The sequence below is a fragment of the Rhagoletis pomonella genome, unplaced genomic scaffold (assembly GCF_013731165.1).
Source record: "Rhagoletis pomonella isolate Grant_MI unplaced genomic scaffold, Rhpom_1.0 Rhpom_scaffold_00007, whole genome shotgun sequence".
NCBI lineage: Eukaryota > Metazoa > Arthropoda > Insecta > Diptera > Tephritidae > Rhagoletis > Rhagoletis pomonella.
Window position 1 is genome coordinate 11,022,169 of NW_023458561.1, and position 23,990 is coordinate 11,046,158.

Below are 23,990 nucleotides of genomic sequence, written 5' to 3' on the forward strand. Positions count from 1 at the left end.
GATCAAGGCGAATTTAATAAGGTGGTGTTAGCCGTGTATACACTAAAAAATTATACGCAGATATTCATACTGTCATTACCCTGCAGGAAATGTGTCTAACTATAAGCTAACTTTATGTCGATTAGGAAGGAGCTAAAAGTCACTTATTATCTGTATATTTTCTTTGACGAAAGCTAACTATATTTCTATGGCGATGGCCGCGAAATAGTCAAGTATGGTTTACCTCAGCATTAGATGTAGTCAAGGGAGGTTACCTCTGCATTTGATACAACTAACGTGTAACTAACTACTTTTGGACATAAAATATCAATAGGAAAACAAAATATTTTATTTTTATTTTTTTATTTTTATTTCCTTTATTTATTTTATAACATTGCACATTTGTTTCTATATTGTGCTGTAGGTGGTCCCATATTCTGCTGTAGGCGGTCCCATATTCCGCCAGACATAACTTCTAAATGATAATATGAAATTTCGATCTCCCTTTTATTTGTACTCAATTCGAAAAAGTATTTGCGAAGTGCAGGATATTTAAATAGAAACGCGTTTAAAGAAAACAATCTCGAGCTTTACTCCTTCATTACTTGTCCACTTGTTTCAAGTTAGCTTTTTGTAGTAACCACAAGCTATATATTTTATAGAAATCCCGCAAAAAAGCTAACTACAAGTACGTTATTTTTTATCAATTGATCATTTTTTTCTGCAGGGTAGTATGAACTACAACAAACACGTAATTTTGATGTAATGTCCTCCACGGCGCGAAAAATTAGATTCACAGGTAACACCACTTTATTAAATTCGCCCTGATACTGATGTCGCAAAACGCACCCTCGCCTTCTTTTATTTACCGCAACCGTCTTCCCAACTGCATTAGTTCTGGTGGCAATATTATTTATTTTTAATAGCTGACACTATATGTATGTGTACATATACTCATATTTTTGGCTGTTGTGCGCTTTTATTAGAAATTCCAACATTTCGGTACCGAGTATCGAAAGTAGTTGATACTTTAAATCGGTACCGATCGATCAATACTTAGAAGTAGCGACTCAGCACATCACAAATTCTGAGAGCAATTGACAGTGGTCCAAAGAATTCACCAAAAGGTGAATATTGAATACACCACACAGTAGCTTTGTTTCTTTACAGATAGGCGCATTTACACAAGGTAGTGTTAGCCGAATATAAGTAAAAAATTACAAAAACAAATTACAAGAAACACATAATTTTCACGTCATGCGGTAAAAAGTTCATCCCCAACATAAGAGAGGTTAGGCACAGCTACTTTGATTTGCTTCTTTTACATATTTTGGTATTTAAAAAAAAATGCGCGATTTATTAAATTTGATAAAGTATGGCAAAACGTGAGCATTTGTGAACAATTTTTAAACATAAAATGCGATTAAAAATTCGCAGCAAATACATATATTCAGTTGTCAAAAGCATCGGTCAGGTGTCATTCCCACGACAGCCGGTTCTACGTACCGGAATGACTCGGGTTTTACCCGACCAAGGGCTGTTGTTTCGGCGATCTAACCCCGTTTAGGTCGGCGAAATATCTCAGAAGTTGTTCCTCCATAGGGCTACATTCGTTACGTTTTCTCCTACTCAGGGCTGGCATCGAGTCAAACCCAGGGCCAGAAACCTACACCTGCTTTGTATGCCAGAGACGACTACACCACAACTCCACCTCTGTCAAGTGCAATGCTTGCGAGGGGTGGTGTCACCTCAGAGTCTGCTCAGGACTACGGACACATCGGCAGTGGACCACGTCGTATGTGGCCATCTGCTGCTCAAACAGAGCATCCTCCACGGCTAACCTCAGTCCACCAGAGCAGCCTCACACAGTCACCACAGCACAACAACATAATAACACCACAGACCATACCACAGCCACGACAGACCATAGAACACACACAGCCGCACCACCACCCACACGCCGCCGCCAACAACTCCTGGTTCCTCCTACAATCTACACGGTATGTCAGACCAGGATATTCCGTAATGTCACATCACTCAAGTGCAACACCTGCCTTGGCTGGTGTCACTTTAAGGCATGCTCAGGTCTGCGTACCACGCGAGACTGGACGAGGACCTTCGAGGGCCCGTGTTGCGCTGCTCGGTCGCAGACCCCAACTGCGACGCCTTCCGCCACCACCACAGGGCTGCAACCTTCACAGCAGCGCACACAGCCAACGGCAGTAAGAACGCACACATCCCTTACACCCCACATCACAACACGTCTCCCGAACCACATGAGGCTCCTTCAATTTAACTGTAACGGGCTACAGAGCAAGATTGAGGAGATAACCGTCTTTATGTGTCGGCATGGTATATTGATAGCTGCGGTCCAAGAGACGAAGTTGCACAGCAATTCAACATTGTTGAATTGTGCCGGGTACAACGTGCACCGTCGAGATCGCCAGCGAGATAATGGTATTTAACATATACATACCCGCTGTCACCTGCTGCCCGGCAGGATATCACCCTGATATAGGTGCGCTCCTCAGAGGTGAAAACCGTATGGTAGTAGGTGACTTTAATGCGCATCACGATCTTTGGCATTCAAGCCTGTCAAACGATCGTAGGAACGACGACGCACCCACCAGGATTATGGGTAACTGCAGCAGCTCGCCAGACATCACCATAGTCAGCGCTGGTCTGATAAACAGCATAACATGGCTATGCTGACTTTAGCATCAGACCATCTACCCATAGTCATCCCGATAGATAAACCAACCCACTTTGCCTCCGCTAAACACCGGACCTATATCAACTTCTCTAAAGCTGATTGGAAAGTTTACGCGGAGTTTACTGAAAACACCTTCACTGCGCTTCCCACACCAGCCGACGTCCATCTCGGTGAACGTAAGTTCCGCAGGGCTGTCACTGCTGCTGCAGCTCGCTTCATACCGGCAGGATGTATAACGGACCCACGTCCAAACTTCCCTGCCGAAGCGGCTGTTCTAGCCGATGAGCGCGACAGTCTTCGTCAGGCCGATCCCGGAGATCCCCGTATTAGGGATCTCAACACGGAGATTCGGCAACTAGTAAACGTACATAAGCGGAAGAAGTGGGAGGAGCACCTGAAGACCTTTAACTTCGCTTCTGATGTGAGTAAGCTTTGGTCAACCGTGAGGTCACTGTCCAATCCGACGAAGCACGACGACAGAGTCGAAATTTCTTTCGGCGACCATGCTTCGTCGGACCCGGAGCGATGCGCGAGCTATTTTAGCCGGCAGTTCATACTGCACCCTCCGGTGGACAAAGCCAAGCGTCGAGTGACCAGAAGGCTGCACAAACTGCCAACAACTTGTGCCCCCCTTGCTTTCACTTGCGGTGAAGTTCAGGTGGCCATCGGGAAGGCGAAAGCCTCCAAAGCCATGGGTCCCGACGGAATATGCATGCTGATGCTGAAAAATTTGGGTCCTGCGGGGGTAGCGTACCTAACGGAGGTCCTCAACTTGTCCATGGCCACTCTCATCGTCCCAGACATCTGGAAGGTTGGGAGAGTGGTCCCACTGATCAAACCGGGGAAACCCGCCAACATAGGAGATTCTTGTCGTCCGATAACACTCCTTTCCCGGTAGCGAAGACACTCGAGGCCTTGCTACTCCCGTACTTCACAAACCACTTGACCCCAGCGAAGCATCAGCAAGGCTTCCGTAAAGTGCACAGTACAACAACAGCACTTAACTCCATAAACACTCAGATAAATCGTGGCCTTAACTGTAAACGTCCCTGTGAGAGAACGATTCAAGTAGCGTTGGACCTGTCAAAGGCTTTTGACACTGTCAGCCATTCCACGCTACTAGAAGATATAGAGGCTTCCTGTCTCCCACAGAGGCTCAAACGGTGGTCGGCAAATTATCTGAGTGGTCGACACTCGTCGGTAATGTTTAGAGACAAATCGAGCAAACTTAGAAAAATCAAACAGGGGGTTCCACAGGGTGGTGTCCTTTCCCCACTACTGTTTAACCCTCTAGTCGGCCAATTTTTTTATGAGTTGATAAATTCAGGAATGGGTGATTTTAGCACGAGAAATCCAAAACTGATGTCCATTTCGATCTGTGACAGTAACTTTTTCCTTCAGGGGAGAAAAAACAAGACCGTCTGGAGACGGGTTCGCCGATATACTTACACATATTTTCAGCTTTCTCTTACACAATGTTGACCTACGAACCGGCAATGCCGTCTGCAGACGGTCAAAAATGCAAAACTGGGGTTTTATATGTCGGCAAGCCGGTTTCGAAAGCAATTTTCTCCTTTTCGAATGGTGACATAATTATAAAACTTATATTAAAATACGATGCTTTTAACAACGAAATCCACCGAATTTTTTTATATAAAAAAATTTATCAAAAGAAAAAATTTCTTTAATTACGAAATTACTAAATAGCAAGAAATAATTAATTTTAACCGTGTTTTCAAAATCTGTAATTCAACTGCCGATTAAAATAAAACGGATTGGCATAACGGATTAAAATTTGCTTCGCCGTAAAGGTACGATTTTTATCTAAAGATCGTGCCTTACGAATATAAAAAAAATTATTATAGGTGCACTAAAAAGGTGTTTAGCTAACGACCGTCTGGAGGCGGTTCTGCCTACTAGAGGGTTAACTTTTACATTTCAAAGCTCCCTCAACCACCAGAGGGAGTCTCGATTGTCTCTTACGCCGACGATTGCTCGATCATGGCGACTGGGAATGGAATTGATGACTTGTGTTCGAAAGTAAACGGATACCTCTTTGACCTTTCTCGCTTCTTAACTGCAAGGTGTCTAGCCCCCTCCCCTACGAAATCCTCTGCGACCCTGTTCACAACCTGGGCGAAGGCGGTCAGGCTACCGCTAGGAATTCACGTCGATGACACACCAATTCCGACGGTGAATAATCCTAAAATACTCGGAGTAACATTCGACAGCCTGCTCTCCTTCTCTGCGCACACAACCACTATTGTCAATAAAGTACAGAGCCGCAACAAGGTCCTCAAGTCGCTAGCCGGCAGTACTTGGGGCAAAGACAAAGAAACGTTGCTGGCAACATACAAGGCTATAGGCCGGCCGGTTGTGAATTACGCAGCACCAGTGTGGTCGCCGGGGACTAGTAGGACGCAGTGGACGAAGCTACAGACGGTACGGTGATGACACCAGAACACCTCCTCCACGATGAGGCAAAAATGCTCCCAATTAGGGAACACAACACGATGCTCTGCAAGCAGTTTCTTGTTGGGAGCCACAGATGTGGCCACCCAAATAGACAGCTGCTTGCAGAGGAGCCCTCGCCGAGGCACGTCAGGAGGCATCTATATGAACTGACGGACGAAGTCCAGAGGTTCATTAAGCAACCTCTGGACCCGTCAGCTCATAGACAGGCCTTGAACGGCATTCACAGGGACGCAGTCTCGAGTTATGTAGACTCAAGACCTGTGAATGCCGTTCTAGGCACACAAACACCGGACATTGACATGACGGAGCTCCATCTGCCTCGGGAGACCAGAACGACAATAGCCCAACTTCGCTCTGGCTACTGCAGCAGGCTAAATTCCTACCTGTGTAGGTTAAATGCGGATGTGGCGAACGAATGTCCGGCATGCGGAGAGACCCCTCACGACTCGAAACATCTCTTCGCATGCCCGGAAAACCCCACAAGCCTAACGGCGTCGTCCCTATGGACTGACCCCATAGAGGCTGCACGCTTCTTGGGGCTGCCGTTAGTGGAACTCGACGACAACGACTGAGATATCAGCCGATCTTGGCGGGGTTGTTGTAGCCGCTACAACAACAACAACATCGGTCAGATGTTTACTAGCTAGTTTCTGCTAGTTTGCGTTTCTTAACTGTTTCTATATTTCACTCGCTGTGGGCGTAATTCTGTAATTCTTCCCATTCTTCCTGATAATAGTTGTGTTTTCGTATTCTCCAGCAAAAAATTTCCAGTAACTTGCCAGTATCCAAATTTCGGAGAGTAAGCCAATATTTACTCCCAATGAGTGAAATATGCAAGAAAGTACGAAAACGCAAAACAAGCAAGAAGTAGCTAGTTTTAGGAACAGCTGATTAATTTGTTATTTTCCGATGCAATTTTCTTAGAAAACTAGTATTTTCCATCTTATTATATATTTAAATAGGTTTGTTTTGTCAATTGCAAACTCTAAAAGCACCACAAACAATTATTTTGGTAATGTGAATTACATTAAGCATCATGCCATCAGCTGTTTTTCTTACTGGCAAATAGTTGGTAGCAAAAATTTATCCAGTAAAAATCCAGTAAAACTTGCAAGTTCAGCTGTCATTTTTGCTCTCTCAATTTCCCCACTTTTGCTAGTTTCTTGCAAGTTTTTGCGTACGAAAACGACATCCAGTAAAAAACCAGTAAAATTAGTACTGGGGCTAATGATATGCTAGAAAAGTAAAGAAATAAAGCTAGTTTTAGTTTAGTTTAGTATACAGTTCAATGCGAGCGTGAGCGTGAACGTTCGCAAACCGTGAAAATACAATGCCGGCGGACGTCGAACACAGCGAAATTCCCGCTATCAAAATTAAAACACCCGCCGGTATATGAAATTGCCAAATTTAGTGGGTATTCAAAACGCACCAATATTTGAGTTTAGTGCTTGGTGCTTTTGTTTTTAGTTTGAAGACATCAAATTATGGGACCCTGTGCAAAGTTTGGAATAAATTGATGCAGCGGTTACCAAGATATACCCATGTAACCATAAGTGGGCGTGGCTACGTCCATTTTCAAAAAAATTTTTATATTCTTATATTTCGTCTAGAATTTATTATAAATATCAATTTTGAGTCAATTATCTTCAGTAGTTACGAAACTATCGCAGTTTTCGTATTTCTGGAAATTACCGTTATATGGGAAGTGGGCGTGGTTATTATCCGATTTTTAAAATTTTCGGCCATTTAGTATGCTGTATTAAGGCCAACAACTGTGCAAAGTTTGGAATAAATTGATGCAGCGGTTACCAAGATATACACATGTAACCATAAGTGGGCGTGGCTACGCCCGTTTTCAAAAAAATGTTAATATTCTTATTTTTCGTCTAAAATTTATTATAAATATCAATTTTGAGTGAATTATCTTCAGTAGTTACTAAAATATCGCAGTTTTTGTATTTCTGAAAACTACCGTTATATGGGAGGTAGGCGTGGTTATTGTCCGATTTTGCCCACTTTCAATACCATCCGTCCTACGCCCGAAAGAAGTCCACATACCAAGTTTCGTTAAGATATCTCAATTTTTACTCGAGTTATCGTGTGCACAGACGGACAGACGGACGGACGGACGGACGGACGGACGGACGGACGGACGGACGGACGGACGGACAGACAGTCACCGCTTAATCGATTTCTCTTTTCATCCTGATCATTTATGTATACATTTGTCTATATCTATCTCGATTCGTTTTGCCTGTTACAAACAACCGTTATGTGAACAAAGTTATAATACCCTTGTGCACAAGTGCGCTCGGGTATAAAAACTATTAGAAATTTTGCAACAAAATTTACTCAGTGCACTTTTCGACTACAAAACTCGGCGCTGCCTGAATATCATTGAAAAATATTAATCTTGGTAAATTCGGGGCCCACTTGAGGAAGCTTTACCCATACCAAGATATTATTAAAAACAAGTACTCTGGCGTTTCAAAGTATTATCTGCTACTTACATTCATAATTCTGCTTGGAATAAAAGTGTACTGAAAAGTACTGATTTTTATAGCATGAAAAAGTCGAATGTACTGATTTCGTGCCAAAAAAATCTGGCAACCCAATATTTTACCCAAAGTTACTGCACGTTACTTGTTTGGCGCACGCAATGCAGCGACTGGCCGAAGATGTGAGAACTCGCTTCAGTGATGTTGACGATTTAATAGATATTGAATGGAAAAAAAATATTTTTAAAATCTGCTTTACGCGTTGAGGCTTTTAAGAACCTGTATCCCAATATCTTCCGCCACAGCCAATATTAACGAGATGGGGAGCCTGGTTAGAGGCGGCAAAATATTATTGCCTACATTTTCAGGAATTTCATACCTTTCATAAATATCTAAATGATAGTGACGCTTCTTCAATATTGAAGACGAACAAAGCAATATATTGGCCTATATTAATGCACACAACAGCATCTTGTCGGAAAAGATAACAAAGGAAAAAAATCATTGGCTGAGCAAGTGCATCTTGTGGAGACTACTGTTAAAACTATTCAAAAAATCAAGGAAAAATTAGATATCATTCTATAAAAAATAAGGGGTTTAAGGAACTTAACGGAATATCTGGTGTGCAAAGTTCAAGTATATAATCCCAATGAACTACCTTGCTTCAAGTACGCCCCAATCACCAGTGTCGACGTAGAAAGAACTTTCTCCTTATACAAAACATTTTTGCGCCCAAATAGGGAAAGCTTTAACTTTGCAAATTTTAAAGAACAACTTATCTTGTTTGCCAACAAAGCCCTGAACAAAGCAAAGTAGAAAAAATTAATGGAAAATAAATAAGTATTTTTAATTTATTGTATTGCTGTGGTGTGGTGGTAAGCAGTGCGTGCCCCCACTCCGCAGTACCTCGGTTCAAACCCTGGTCAAACCATCATCGCAAAAAATATAGAAAAAAGTTTTTTCTAACAGCGGTTGTCCCTCGGCAGGCAATGGCAAACCTCCGAGTGTATTTCTGCCATGAAAAACAGCTTCTCATAAAAATACAATCGCCGTCGCAAGTCGTAGGAGAAGCTCGGCCAAGCACTAACATATGTCTAAGGGCCAATCTATTATTATTAAATGAATTTTTTACCTTTTATCTTAAGTGCTTAATTTTTGTAATACAGATTTTAAAGTTTTAGATATGTATATATTTAATTAATATTGGGTTGTTCGTGGCACTGAAAATTACGATATATCCTTGTGATAATTATAAACTTGAATAAAATGTGAAAAGTAAAATTCTTTTTGCATATTTTTGAGTTTTTAGTGCATATTTTTGATTTTTTACTGCACATTAGATATATGCGCATAATTTCGATTTTTTAGCGCATAAAAATTCAGGCCCTATTTATCACTAATGCTTTGTTAAAAAAAAAAAATACTATTAAAAACATTAACAACTAAAATAAAAGATTTTATTCAAATTTTGAGGGGTGGTCGGCACGCTTATACTTTCTCCGATTGACCTGAAATTTTGGATAACATATTTTATCATGAATATTCACCAATCTAGGGGGTGCGACCTAACAAAATCCGATAAATTAAAATAAGGACTACCCTACCATACATATTTGTATTTATATGTAGGCATGTGCTTGTACATCGTTTATTAAATATTTGCATATGTAGTAATACAAAAATTTAACGGAAGAAAAACATTTAGCTACATTCTTATAAATTTATTCAATAAATTCTCTAATATCCCTACAAATGAATACACACATACATACACATGCTTTCGAATAAGTGCAAACAAATGTACAGAGTATGTACATATGTACGTATAGATGTTTGTATAACTATCAGGTATTAAAACTTAGCAATATAGAAAAAGATACGGATTAGGAATTTTCGTAAATGGCATGTGTACTTACTAGGAATGTTAATCCCGGGATCCCAGCCTTTTTAACGTCCAAAAATCCCGGGATTCTTGACAAATAACACCGCGCGATAATAAGTTTTAAATTTTTTATATTCGCGTAACCATGGGCCAAATAGATATAGTAAAATTGCGTTTTTAGTTTCCACTCTGACGTCAGCAATTCAAAAATGATTAAAACAAATTCAGAGAACTGTCCTTAGAGAAGAAGTATGGGTATCACATTAAAGAGCAAATCCTGTAGAATTTAAACAGATTCAAGTTTTTGGTGCAGTAGGACTGGTAAGTATTGAAATTGTCCTTTTAAAATTTTAGCCTTGAAATTTCGCAATATTTGTTTTTGAAAAATCTATATGTTAAGGACTTATATAAACTCGACAGCATCCTCGAATTTCGTCCTGACGTCAGAGCAAAAAAATAGAAACGCCACATTAAATACAAAAGTAGGTTTTAAACCCATTTATTTATTATTTATTTTATGGTAGGAGAGCTTCTTAAACAATATAGAAGCAATTTTTTCGATTTAAGTCGTTGAAAAGTAATAAATATCTAAATCCCGGGACTAATCCCAGAATCCCGGGATTGTGATATCGACATCCCGTCAATCCCGGGACCGGAAAAAACTGAAAAATTAACATCCCTAGTGCTTACACACAATCATATAAACGAATTGATTGTATCCATATATCTTCATGAGTTTTCATATTCTTTTAAATTAAGTAAATTTGTAGCTTACATACATATGTATGCAGAACTAAGTATGCAGAAATTAAGTATAAATGCACTTGCAACATAAAAGTATGGCATAATATTAATGATTGTCAAATACAGGGCCGGATTAAAGGCTGAGCCGACGGGGCTGCGTCCGGGTTAGTTAATTGAAAATTCTCAATGTGCGAAAAAGTTTTTGACTTAGAATACGTCTTACGTTTCGATATGGAGGCTATGCTCAAATGTTTTAGTTGTAATTTTTACAGCTTCACGAAAACGCTTATTGCACTAGAACTAATGAAGCGATTTCAAAGAAAAGTGTGCCTTTTCAAAGGCAAAATTCGAAACCTATCGACAGATTCATTTTTGTAAGTAACCAGCTTATTTTGGGGTAAATTTTGAGCCTTTAAAGTGCTCTAGCAACTTATGATTTGCAGATATAACTTTCATTTTCGGGATATAGGTTCCTTGGAGCAGTAGAGAGATTAACGCATAAAAGTTTTATATAAATTTAAAAAATATTGAGCATTTTAAGGCAAAAAAATTTTGAAAAAATTAGCAATTTTTTTTATTACCAAAGTGTTGGAAAACCGTTCGAATGATTTTGTTTTTATTTAAATACTAGCAGGCACTGCGACCTTCCTCCTGCCCAAAATAATTTTTTTTTTACTGAAATATTTTGGTCGAATCATTTTCACCAACAATTCACGTTCACGATTTCCAGAGATACATTTATCTGCTAATACATATTACAGTTTGGTGGTTGTCAGAAGGCATATTTCCATTGTCGTCTTTAATAACCTAACGAAAGTGTGTTCGTTAAGAAGTTCTTGAAATTCTCCAATGATCTGGCTTTTCACAGCACGGTTAATCGCAAAATAAATTTGAAGAACTTTTTCCCATTCATCATTCCCATCTGTCCTTGAAACTGTATGGTATAGTTGGTGGTAATGTAAAAATTGGTGAGTATCGTTGTTCTACAGAAATCCAATATACTATATATATATAAAACTCTTATCAAGGAGCGCAATGGTTCTGATCGTAGACATAATGCTGGTCATTTGAGATTGATCTCTGAACAACTCAATCCTGGTGTATCCGAATGAAGCTCGCAAATCACGTTCATTGGGCCAATCGCAACACACGGGACCTCGGCATACTCGGTAGTACAGCAGGTCGATGTAATCGAACATTCACGGCACTTTTTCTCACTTGACGATTTTTAGTAACAACTCGACCCCAGCGGCACCCAGCGGATGTTTTTTGCAATAGTGTTGCCCTTACCGTTACCATTACATAAGTATCTCGAACTTAAGCCAGATCGGATCATAACTAAGATTTTAACAATAACACGACTCCAGCGCCACCTGGCAGGTCAAACTGGCAATCTGAATAACTACGGAGAGACTTTACTCACACAAAAAAAAATTCGTTAAAATCGATTCACTCACAAGCACATGAACGAAGTATTATTTGTATATACATCCAAAGATAGGTACCTTCAGTACCTTTGGGAAAACACCGCGCCCCCTTCTTAAATATCCCCAATTTTATGTAAGAGTATGCGATTGATTTCGTATATCTCTATACTACTATATGTTCGAGTACTCAACCATAACTTAGGGTTTACACCGGACAATACTGTCATGACAATGAAGATATACGTATTAGTTGTCAAAATTGTTCCAATGGAAAAGTATGCATGTATTAGTTAAAAAGTGTGCATGCATTGCTATTGTCATGACAGTATTGTCCGGTGTAAACCCTAAGTTAACACTTCCAGGAATGTGCAGTATGAAAAATTCGGTTTATTTGAGTAGAGTAGAGTACTTGACTAAATGAATGAATATAATCCAGAAATAGGCCATGTTCGAGGCACGTAGTAACTGCGGCAATACTGCACCACTGATGAAAGTTTGCAAAACTGTTGCAAGTTCCCAACTGATAAAACGTTGCTAGAATTTCACAAAGAACGTGCTACTTTAATAATGCGTGCAACACTGTGGTTGTGATTGCAGCTCGAACAACCCCATATGCAGTATAAAAAACTCGATTTATATGAAAGGTGCCACGCCTGTTTTCCAATAACATCAATTTTTTCATGAGTATGCGATTAATTGCGTATGGGAGGTGCCACGCCCCCTTTTCCAATAGCTCCACCCCTACCAAGATCCAGTACTCTACCAGGAACACTTCCAGAGATATGCTGTATGAAAAATTGGGTTTTTATAGTAGGTACCATGTCTTCTTCACTTAGCGCTATGAAATACACTTTATGACCTGTTCCCCGCGCCCATTTTCTAAATTGATTTTATATATCTTCATACCAAGTTCCAGTCCCCTACCATGAATGCTTTCATTCGGGTTTCCAATAACATCCATTTTTTATTGGAATGGTGGCAACTCTATGCAAATTTTTTTCTGTTTTAAGTGTTTTCATACATTCGCAGTGGAATAGCTTATTTGAATTAAATTTGTTTGATAATTCAGATAGCTGGCAACACCGGTTTTTTAATTTTTACAACGCTTTTATCAACTTGCAATGTTGAGGCTCCAGAAACTTTCAATTTTGTGGATCCACAAACTTTCAATGTTGTGGATCCAAAAACTTTCAATGTTGTGTGTCAGACACCATAAAAACTTTGCTTTGCAAAGTTCCTATAAAAAAGTCTAGTGCATAGAGCGACATCTTTAGTGCATAGGGAGAGATAGATGACATCTATATGTCGCCATATGTACTACGTACGCTACAGCGGAAATAGACGACATGCCATTTCTTTAAAAGTTCCTATAAAAAGTCTAGTGCATAGGGCGACATCTGTAGTGCATAGGGCGAGGTAGATGTCATCTATGCACTACATACGCTACAGCGGAAATGGACGACACGCCATTTCTTTAAATGAAATTAATTGGTGCTCGTATGTATGTACATACATATGTATGTAAATGCATGTGGGTGCACCTATCTATTAATGTCGTTGAATTATTTTAATATCTATTGCAAAATTTTGTACAGACAAGACTAAAAAGTAGAAAATAAATAATATAAAAAAAAAACTTTTTAACGCTTTTTATAAATGGACTAAAAAGTAGAAAATAATATTTCACAGTCCCATAGAATTTGTTTTGATAACTTTTGATTTTGAAATTTTAGCAAAAGTCGTTATAAACAATTTATGAGATTGAAAATTAAAAGCGTGGAGCGCATGCAATACAAAGCATTATATTTAATTGACAATAGGCAAACTACATAACATAGACCTAAAAGAAAGTACAAATTTGAGATCGATTTTAAGCGGTCGTTATTCATATATCTACATACATACATATGAACATATATAACCCTTCATATCAATTCAGGTGTCTATTACATGCGCCCCACGCTTTTCATTTTCAATCTCATAAATTGTTTATAACGACTTTTGCTAAATGGCCTGACAGCCCTTGAGAGGTAACGTGTTTTAAAGTGCCCTATAAAAACATTTGCTGCAGCAGAGAAACGTCTTCTTTTCCTTTTTTATGTCACAAAAGGACCCGGTTTCGCTTAGCCTAAAAGCAGTTCGTGCTGCGACAATTCGGTTTGCAATATCCGCAGGCGCCGTGTTAAACATACGTATGTTAAGCGCCACCCTGCAGGAAACTTAATTACTTAATTACTTAATTTTCAATTATAACTAATTTAAATTCTAACTATTTTACCTGCAACGAACTCATTTATTTAACATGGCGATGTCCTAGGAAGTAGTAAATTACCTTTCCCTGCATGTATTTTCAACTAATTTAAAAATCATTTGGATTAAACAACTTCGCTTTCGTTCTGCACTTCACTGATGCTTTTTCATAATTAAGAAAACTCGAAATTAAAAATTTTAAATTAAATGTTTCGCTTAATGAGATTTGAACATGGAAACTCATGGCCGCAACTAATTGTAGCAAACATCTTTGCACGCTCAGCTATAGCCATACATGTAAATGTGCTTTCAAACGTTCAGTTTGAATTGTGTGCAAGCAGCAAGTCGACTGTCCGACTCTGCATTTAATTCAACTACTTTTAAATGAATTACGTTTAAACAAGTTCAAAGTCAATATGTCTCTTTTGAAAACGCTTGCGTTCTGCACTTCACAGATGCTTTTTCATACTTCAAGACAAACTTTGTTTAGTTGAGTAAAAAAAAGTATCGGAATTCGAAACATTTGCTCATTGCATTTGTTTTAAAGTAGTCCTTCAATTAGTTTATTTAAAAAAAAGAATCACTTGCTTCCGTCAGGGCAGTGTAGGTGTGGTTGCTAATGCTCCGCTAATTCCTGTTTTAGAAGTGAAGCCTTCTCTAGCGAGTTCCACCAGACAAGGGCTCCTTGAAGCAATATAGGCTTAAATCTGGTTTCTTAGAGCTAATGAATTAATTTGGGCGAGAGGCTCCACCTTTTACCGATAGCTCCCCTACAGCAGTACAAGACACCTTTCCTACCGTTTATTCAATGTTAGGCTCCACGACAGCCGCCATTGATCGCCCACATCAAAAAGGGTGTACAGAAGTACAGGAGCTGGGGGAGATTCTGTAACCAGTTAGCGACAATTTTTGAATCGCTATCGCACTTTTTGACGCAAAAACATTTATATCATGGTTACAGAATCTCCCTCCTGAAGTACAAAATATTGCAAAGAAGTACATTTGACTGTACTTCGAAGTACGAAGTACAAGAGCGAAAAAAGAAGTTCTGTACTTCCGAAAGAAGTACGGTTGGTCACATTAGGCATACACGATTTTCCATACAAAATCACTTTGTTATCATTTTGTAAGTACGTGCCTGCGCTGGATGTAAGAGAAGGAGACAAAAGTATGTGTGTGTAGGCATTTCCCCTTTTGAGTAACAGATGGCGCAATATTTATAACCTAATCACAGTGTTTAGGCGCGTCTGCTAACACCAGGCGCCTAAATACATGCTATGTACTGCTGCATGTGCAAAAATTTCCCTTATGCAATTTATGAAATTTTTCACATGCACTTCTCAACTGCCATGTAATTGAACTTTCTTAAGTTTTAATTAGATGGCACTTCAAAGTATGCTCGGCCTAGTCTGATGCATCCTCCGGACACTGCTTCCGGAGCATTTTGCGGGCTCTGCATGACTTACAACCATGCAGAGGTAGCAAACGAACTTTGCCATTGGCCACAGTGCCTACCCACCATTTTTGAACCAATACTCTGAAGGAAAGATTGGTCAATTGCTCGAATAATATAGTCGTAGGTTTAGTAGCTTTGTATCTAGAACAAAGATAGTCAAAAAATATAAAGCAAGGTAATGTAAAACAGGGGAATTGTACTAAAAGTGGTCCGAATGTAATGCATAAGCTATGAGTTTTGATCTAAAACTGGTTACAATGTCATGCAATAGCGGACAACGGGTACAATTAATTAGGCACTTAGTCAACAAATTTTCATGTGCGACGTTGGCATGCGGAGAGAGTATCCGCTGAAATGGGAAATGTGAAATGGGATTATCCGGAATGTATAAAGAAACGCAGCCAATATGTTTAAAGACACTTTTATCAAAGTTGATAAATCTGACTTTTGGCCGGCTTTGTTACACTACACAACAACGGGTAACACGACCCAGTGGCGGATACACGGGGGGTTTTGGGGGTTAAACCATCAAGTCAAAGAATAATATTTCACTAATATGGGTATAGAAAAAAGGCTCTTTAAAAGAAAGTATGCGTAATAAAGTTTCAAACATGAATTTTTAAAATCATATATTCAATTTTTCGCTTTATTTATAAAACATTTTGATAATTTTAAACACATTAAATTTTTCTTTTTACTTATGAATCAATGAAACGAAGAATTTTAAAATTTTTCGTGGTTTTTTTGAAAAATTCTTCTAGAAATTCGTTAACTGAAAAATGTATATCTTTGTGAATATTCATAGATGCTAGACTGTTGAATCTTTCTTGACATGTTGTATTTCTCAAGTAGGTTTTAATTCTTTTCAGGCATGAAAAGCTTCGTTCAGGTGTGGCTATTGAAATGGGCAAAAGTGCCAATATACGTAAGATCTTAAAAACATTCCCAAAAGACGTTGTATTAGCTACTTGTAATGCTTCCAGAGCATTTCGAAAATGTTCGTGTGAAACTCGTTTTTTCCACATTTTTACCTCCAAAAGAAAGCTTTGTTTCGAGCAGTCGATTACTTTTTCATAGAAAGCAAACAATTCTTCAGTTTTTTTTTCATTAAAATCATACTTTGGAAACAAAACACTAAAATTATTTAAAACTGATTTATGGTTTAGGAACCGGCTTTTCAAATGAGCAATATATGTATCAAGGAAGGGAATGTAAAAAGCGACTCGATTGTATGCCTCGGCGTCTCTGGTTTTCACATTAACCCTGGAAATTCTTCGCTCTTTTGACCCTGTCTGCGGGCTTGTTAGACGAAACGACTAACGCCAACGTTGAATTGAAATAACAAACATAAAAGATATATAGTTTTTCAAACACATAAACTAAATATTAAATACATATTATTTTCTCTGTTACATATAATAAACAAAATGGTAAATGACTTCAGCGAGAGGTACGAAGCGAAACACGATTTTTGTTAGTCGAACCGACTAACGAAGTACGTCTAGGGTTAAAGCGATACTTTTGGCGACTGCTGTATCGCGGCACTTTGATTTCTGTACCTAGGTTGGTGTATACTTCTTCTACGTGTTCGAAAAGCAAATGAAAGTTTTTTCTGCATCTTGTCGCATTTCTTCAAATTCCTTTAAAGCGTCGTCGGCTAAGCTCATTGCTTCTGCAAGATCTTCATCAGGTACTTTTAATTGCCGGCTAGCAAAGCAACAACAATTTATAAAAAAGCAAATGCTTGGCTGTTGTCGCTGTGCTAACAGTTTTTCAAACCCTGATAATTTCTATAGATATTCGCACGATACAAATAATTTTTACGGTATTTTCCCCGTGACAAATAAAAAGTTTTTGAAAATTGGAAGAAATTCAACTTCGAAAGGGCCATAATTTCCCGCAAAAGCCCCCCCGCCCCCCATCAGAAAATTCTGGATCCGCCGCTGACACGACCTAACGTCGCGACGTATCTCTACACGCAAAAAATAATGGCAACAATTTGTCATTTTCGTAGTTATTTGGGCCAAATTCTTATTTATTATGTTTGCTGGGTTGGAGCTGCTTCGGCCGATAGAGTTAAAAGCGAAAAAATTAAATTTTCCTTTTTCCCTCCTACGCGTTTCAACGCTGTCGCGTCTTCATCAGGGAGTCTTTATTCAAAACATAAAAACAAATAAACAATAAACATGATTAGCAACTAATATTCGCTGATACAAAAACAATAAACATAGTTAACGACAAATAATTTACATTCATTTTTTCTACTTTGAACTCACATTCATATAAATATTGTTAACAAACATTGATCACACGATAAACGCTAGCACCAATTAAGTATTTTTGAACAATATTTGAACAATATAATACAACAAAAACTAGAAAATGCGATTAACTTTAAAAAGGACGTGGACAACACAAATAATGTTTATGCAGCTGCAATTAATATTAAATATAAATAAGAGCATAGGGTTAGAGTTTTATTATATTGTGCAAAAATACTTAATTGGTGATATCGTTTATCGCGTGATCAGTTTGTTAACAATGTTTATGTGAATGTGAGTTTAAAGTAAAAATTTATGTAAATTATTTGTTGTTAACTATCGTTTATTGTTTTTGTATCAGCGAATATTAGTTGCTAATAATGTTTATTGTTTATTTGTTTTTATATTTTGAATAAAGACTCCCTGGTGAAGACGCGACAGCGTTGAAACGCGTAGGAGGGAAAAAGGAAAATTTAATCAGTGCACTTGCAGAACATTCGCATTCGCAAAAGCTCCGCACTGATTTTTGCGAATGCGAAAACGAATGCGAATGTTAAAATTAATGCGGAAGCTCCGTGGTTGCGAATGCGAATGCGAATATTCGCAACAACCCTGATCCAAAGCATATGTGTTTTGTTCACTTTGAGATTATGTAGCTCATCGTACATCGTGTTCATACATGAACAAAAGCCAAAAGAGGGTTAATGTAGTCAAATATATGAATTGTTTAAATTTAAATTTTCAAATATGCGTACGTCATATATTGATTTCACTTTGTTTATTACATTATGCTTCGGACCACCCTAGTGTATATATATATTATCTATGTACATATGTGTGTATAGCATACAAAAGAATTAGATTAATTTTTTTACTCAACTCGATTTCACATAAAGCGGTTTTCTAAATGCATTCGAATTATTGGCTGCATTTCTTTATCTATTCTGAATGTTTGAAACCAGCTTTTTCGACTACTTATTCGTTAAAACGTCCCGGATAATATGTTACCGTATATTCCAAAAGCATTCTATTTATTCTGCGTTTTAGATGTAGCCATTATACATATTTTAAAAGGAGAAGCAGACTGAAAACGTTAGAGCCGTTTTTGTGGAATTTTTGAGTTTTTGAAATATGGCACCTTTTCTGGCATTTCTCGCGCCTTCTTTTTTGCATTTTCAAGGAGCTTATGGTGATTTTGTTTCTTCCAACATGTGTTTGACGTTACACTCAACCCTGTAAAAGGGCATGTTTTTGACTCTTGCCCTTGTCTAGCTCACGCATTTCAAAATATTGTCATTTCAAACAACCATCTGATTTTCAGAAGAATAAAAGTATAGTTTAAAAAACTAAAACCTCCCTATTATAATTGCCATTCGTACTGTCATCAGGTATGTAACTTGAGAATAGAAATCGCTGCATCTTTTAGGCGCATCAATATTACATAGTTACATCCCGAGCTAATAAAAGGAAGTTAAAAAAACAAGAGAAAAGGGCAATCAAAGGCGACATTTTTATACTAAAATGCGAATGCCATACTCAAAAATGTTTTGTAGTTAAGACTTTTAAGATTACGTTTTTTGATACTCATGTAAGAAATAAAAAAGATAGTCACTGGTGGAACTCTAAATACTTCTCATCTTCTCCTCTACTTCAAAAATGAAGCGCGAGGTTTTGAGATATTTTATATGTATGTAGTACGTACATATGTACACAAGTAAGACATATGTATATAACATAAGCATGTATGTATGTATGTAGTATATCTTCATTTGTAAGTATTTATTTCTGGAAATAGTGCAATCGAAATACCGAACAAAAGTCGTGCAATAATAATTGTACAATATTCGTAAAAGTACATCACACGTCTGCAAGGTCTACAAATTGTCTTAATTGGCATAATTACACCACATAACACATTCTCAATTCTCAATTTGTTGTATTTTATTGGCTCAATGTGCTTATTTCAGATTAATTCATGGAGACAGTGAGGAATCTGTACGCTGCTCATATTGCTCCGTTTTGAATGAGAACGACTTACGTATATCTTTTGAAAATACCTGCACCGATTCTCTAGTAACAGCATTCGATGATGAGGCTTTATTAATATGCGACCAAGGAAACGAAATGGCAAGAACAAAGGTTTATTTTACGTTAATATTGCAGGGCCCATTCATTTCATCACAGCTTTAGTTTGTTTGTCTTCGTGACAAAATTCGCATTCATTTACTTATGAACTACGTTCTAAAGTAGAACATTTCGGAAATATACTATGTAGGAGTTTAAATCTTATATTAATGCATGCAAAAACGTGTATGTATATATGTAGAATCTTTTGTTTATTTATGATCTCAAAGTTAATATGCATCTCTATTTTACAATTAGGTTCACTTTGATGACGTGTCGTTATATGGCACTCCGAAGGAGGAGCCAATGCCTTCCATCCCTGTTGTTTCGGAAAAAGTTTCTGCGAATTTCCTAAAAAGTCAATTGCAATCATGGTTTCAACCGACGGACAATCGGTTGGCCATGAAGTTGTTCGGCAGTCGGAAAGCGCTGGTTAAAGAAAGAATTCGTCAGAAAACTTCCGGTCACTGGGTTATACATCCTTGCAGTTCATTTAGGTTTGCCAACTACTTAATTTATAATTCGAAAACATTCGTTAGATACATAAGTGATTTATATACATATGTATATTTTGTTTCAGATTTTATTGGGACCTTTGTATGCTTTTATTATTAGTAGCAAATCTTATAATCCTGCCAGTCGCAATATCATTCTTTAATGATGATCTGAGCACAAGATGGATTGCCTTCAACTGCCTAAGTGATACAATTTTTTTAATAGATATTGTAGTCAACTTTAGAACAGGTAAGTGATAAAAATAAACTGTGGACTTTTATGTATATGCTACATATTTCGTTCTATACGTAATATTTAATTTTATCTGCATTATAAAATGCTATTACGGCTTTGATTAATATCGCCATGGTAAAATTTTAGCCGAGAGCCAAAGTCCAACTAGCTTTAAATCTAAGAAAACTGTCGGAAACTAATCATTCTTTTTTTCACCGTGATTTGAATTTTCTTCTCTACGTATATTTAAAGTAGTGTAAAGGTTAATTAAAAGTGTCATTTGGAGGGTCACAATGTACACCCTGAGAAAAGAGTTTAGTTACGTCAACTGTATATGGGCAAATCTAAAAAAGAGGTACACTTTCAAAATAAAAAATTGTAATTTTTAAATTTGTGAGCACACCTATGTTTTATATATCATTTTATTCGTAATCTCTTAATAAATCGAATAATATAAGTGTAATTCATTTTCATTAAGTGCTTCAAAAGCTAGACGAGGAATAAACGTGAAATAGAAAACAAAAGAATAAGCTGGGTTCAAATTACGCTGTTCAGGTTGTAAACTTTGAGCAAAGATTTGGAAAGTTGAACTCACTTAATTAGCAAGTTCTAAATTCAATGGCATGCCCCGCTTTACCAGATTGGCCCCGGTTTTCGAGATAACAGTATTAAATTTAAACTATTTTATAAATAACTCCCTCAGTTTTGAAGTTATTTTACTAAAATTTTGCACAGTTTTTTAATATTACTTTAGTTATTCCTTAAAATTATCGAAATAGGTTCACATTAACATATAGCTCCAATACAACTGATTACTCAGATATGTGTTTTTGCGCTATAACTCTAACTTCATATCTGAATAATAAATTGTATGCGTGCTATATGTTAAATTGAACCTATACTAAATTGGGATCTATGGGAGCTAGATGTTTTAGTGAACCGATTTCGATGATTTTATGGAATAGTTAAGGTAATATTAAAAAATGGCCATGTGCAAAATTTTTAGTAAAAATACTTTAAAACTCAGGGACTTTTTTATAAAATAGTTAAAATTTAAGCAAAGCTTCAAGGTCCGCTATCTCGAAAAGTGGAGCCAATAGGGTAAAACTGAGGACGCCATTGAATTTAGAAGGCTCCAATTAAGTAAGAGCAACTATCAGAACATTTGTCAAAAAAAAGTTGCTTTGATACCACTCCCGAAATATTCTGACTAAAAAAAGGAGCATCATTAAAAGTAGTAAATCAGGGTTTTTACACACTTCTAGATACAAATTTGTTGAAGCATTTTACAGGTATATTTTATAAGGACTAGCAGTTATAGAAAGATTTAGATCGTTTCGACGTATTGTCCAAATGTGCCTTCAATTAAGGTGTTTTTGGAATACAAATTACGCTCAAGATCGCAGAATATTTTATCTTTAAAAGTTAGTTTATTCTGAAAGCACACCTCTTGCTAAGGTATCAAATTATTCGTAATTGTTTGTAGATTGCAATACATACTTAAAAAGTTCTTAAAATTAAATGCTTCAAAACCTATACGCAATAAACCAAAATTTTGAAAATTGTGAAATGTCGAGCTACAGACTTTGAGTTACTTGCCATTTCCAAGATTCATTTCGTTATTTTTTAATGCACACTTTTCTTACCTACTACATATGAAGTGTACACATAAGTGCTAAATGCCCATTTAATTTCAAATCAGAATATGGTGTGCTTCTAAAGTTATGACATAATTAATTGTGCCCCCTCTTAAAAATTACATAAAAAATTCACTTGTTTTCATTATTTTTTTAAATTTAAACACCCATATTTCAAAAGTTATGCAGCCAGTTGATCTAATTTTTTTTTTAAGGCTTCAAGAATATGTCAATGAATTATATCCAAAAGCAACCAGCTTGATTTAGTTTACAACGGTGAAAATTAAGCTAAATAACACAAAGGCTCCTGTTTTTTAGATTTGCCCATATATGTAGCTCTTTTCTCAGTGCAGAACATAAAAATTTAAATATCCGGACATATTTCTCTCAACACGGGTAACCATCACCAAATCCCGCGTTGACGGCAGGCGCGGATCCACGGGAAGAAACTAGGGGAAAGTTCCTATCCCCTTCATCAACCCCAACCCTCGCCCTCCCCCCCCAAAAGGTTTCGTAATACCTGAAAAAAATTAAACATTTCTTTGATTTTTCGTAGGCCCTTTCACCGAAAATTTTAATAAATATTAGCTGTTCTGTTCTTGGAGATATAAATATATATATATATAAATTCCTGAGAGCGGTAAACTGATTTAAGAGATTTTAATAGAAGAACACTTATTTTCTATTTTTTGAACGCCATATACATGAATTTTTAGTTTTTCTTAAGAACATAGGCCCAATTCTTGTTCGGAGAAAACGTGAAGTGAAAATATTTTTCATCACTTCACATAAAACTAAGATTTTTATTTCAAATGAATAGAAATTTATTTGCCAAAAAATGCTCACTGTGAAAAGCTTTTTAATATATTTATGTACCTTTATAGCTGTGAAAAAGATAAGTTGGACACTTTGCTGAAAATCGTAATATTTTGATAGAGGAAATTATTATCTTTTACTCACAGCAATTTATTAAATAACTAGCAGAGCACCCGACGTCGTTCGGGGTAAACAAATTAAAATATAAAACAGTAATACAAATATTCAGCTCAGCTATTTTCTTTCTGTTTAAATTAAGGCATCCTTATGAGCCAAATTTTTCGCTTTATCGTACTTCAAGTAATATATATTGATCATCACTTTCTGTACTAAAAATCATGTTCCATCATTAATATTGGCTGAATTAAGGAAAGGATAGAATTTTCAAATTATCGGGATCAGTAAAATGATTTCATCTTTCCATTTCAAAATGCTCTAAAGACCGTAAGGTTTAAAAAAAAAACACAGTTTTAAATATCCGAGTGGTCTAATAGTTGAATACATATTTATCTGCCTTTTATAAAAACATTCATATATACTTTATTGTAAACACCTCCCATACATATGTCTGCACACCAAATTTCAAGTTCATGTGACTTGTGGCTCCCAATTTATGGCTGGTTAAAAATTCCACGCCTGTGGGATGTAACACGCCCTCTTTTACAAACTCATTTATATATACCTTACCAAATTTCAAGTTCGTGGGTTTTATGGTGCCCAAGTTATAGCTGATCAAAAATTCCACGCCTACGGAATGTGCCGCGCCCCCTTTTATAAACTCATTCATATACACCTTACTATAAGCACCTACCGTAGCTGTGCCTGCCTACCAAATTTCAAGCTCGTGGGGCTTATGGTTCCCAAGTTATTGCTGATAAATAATCCACGCCTACGAGATGTGCCACGCCCCCTTTTATAAACTAATTCATATACACCTTACTATAAGCACCTACCGTAGCTATGCCTGCATACCAAATTTCAAGATCGTGGGGCTTATGG

The 23,990-nt window shown here is 37.2% G+C and overlaps 1 protein-coding gene across 8 annotated transcripts in view; it reads left to right on the plus strand.

The window, feature by feature from the left end:
• LOC118742311 (potassium/sodium hyperpolarization-activated cyclic nucleotide-gated channel 2) overlaps positions 1-23,990 on the plus strand; it is a 238,860-nt gene that overhangs the window by 132,574 nt on the left and 82,296 nt on the right. For 4 of the 8 annotated variants that reach the window (XM_036474287.1, XM_036474288.1, XM_036474292.1 and 1 more), the window contains exons 3-5: positions 19,653-19,824; positions 20,068-20,306; positions 20,390-20,553. In XM_036474287.1, the coding sequence (XP_036330180.1) occupies positions 19,653-19,824; positions 20,068-20,306; positions 20,390-20,553 (575 nt within the window). Of the gene's footprint in view, positions 1-19,652; positions 19,825-19,907; positions 19,996-20,067; positions 20,307-20,389; positions 20,554-23,990 lie in introns of those variants that run through there. The other 4 variants (XM_036474290.1, XM_036474291.1, XM_036474294.1 and 1 more) reach the window with 2 other exon arrangements.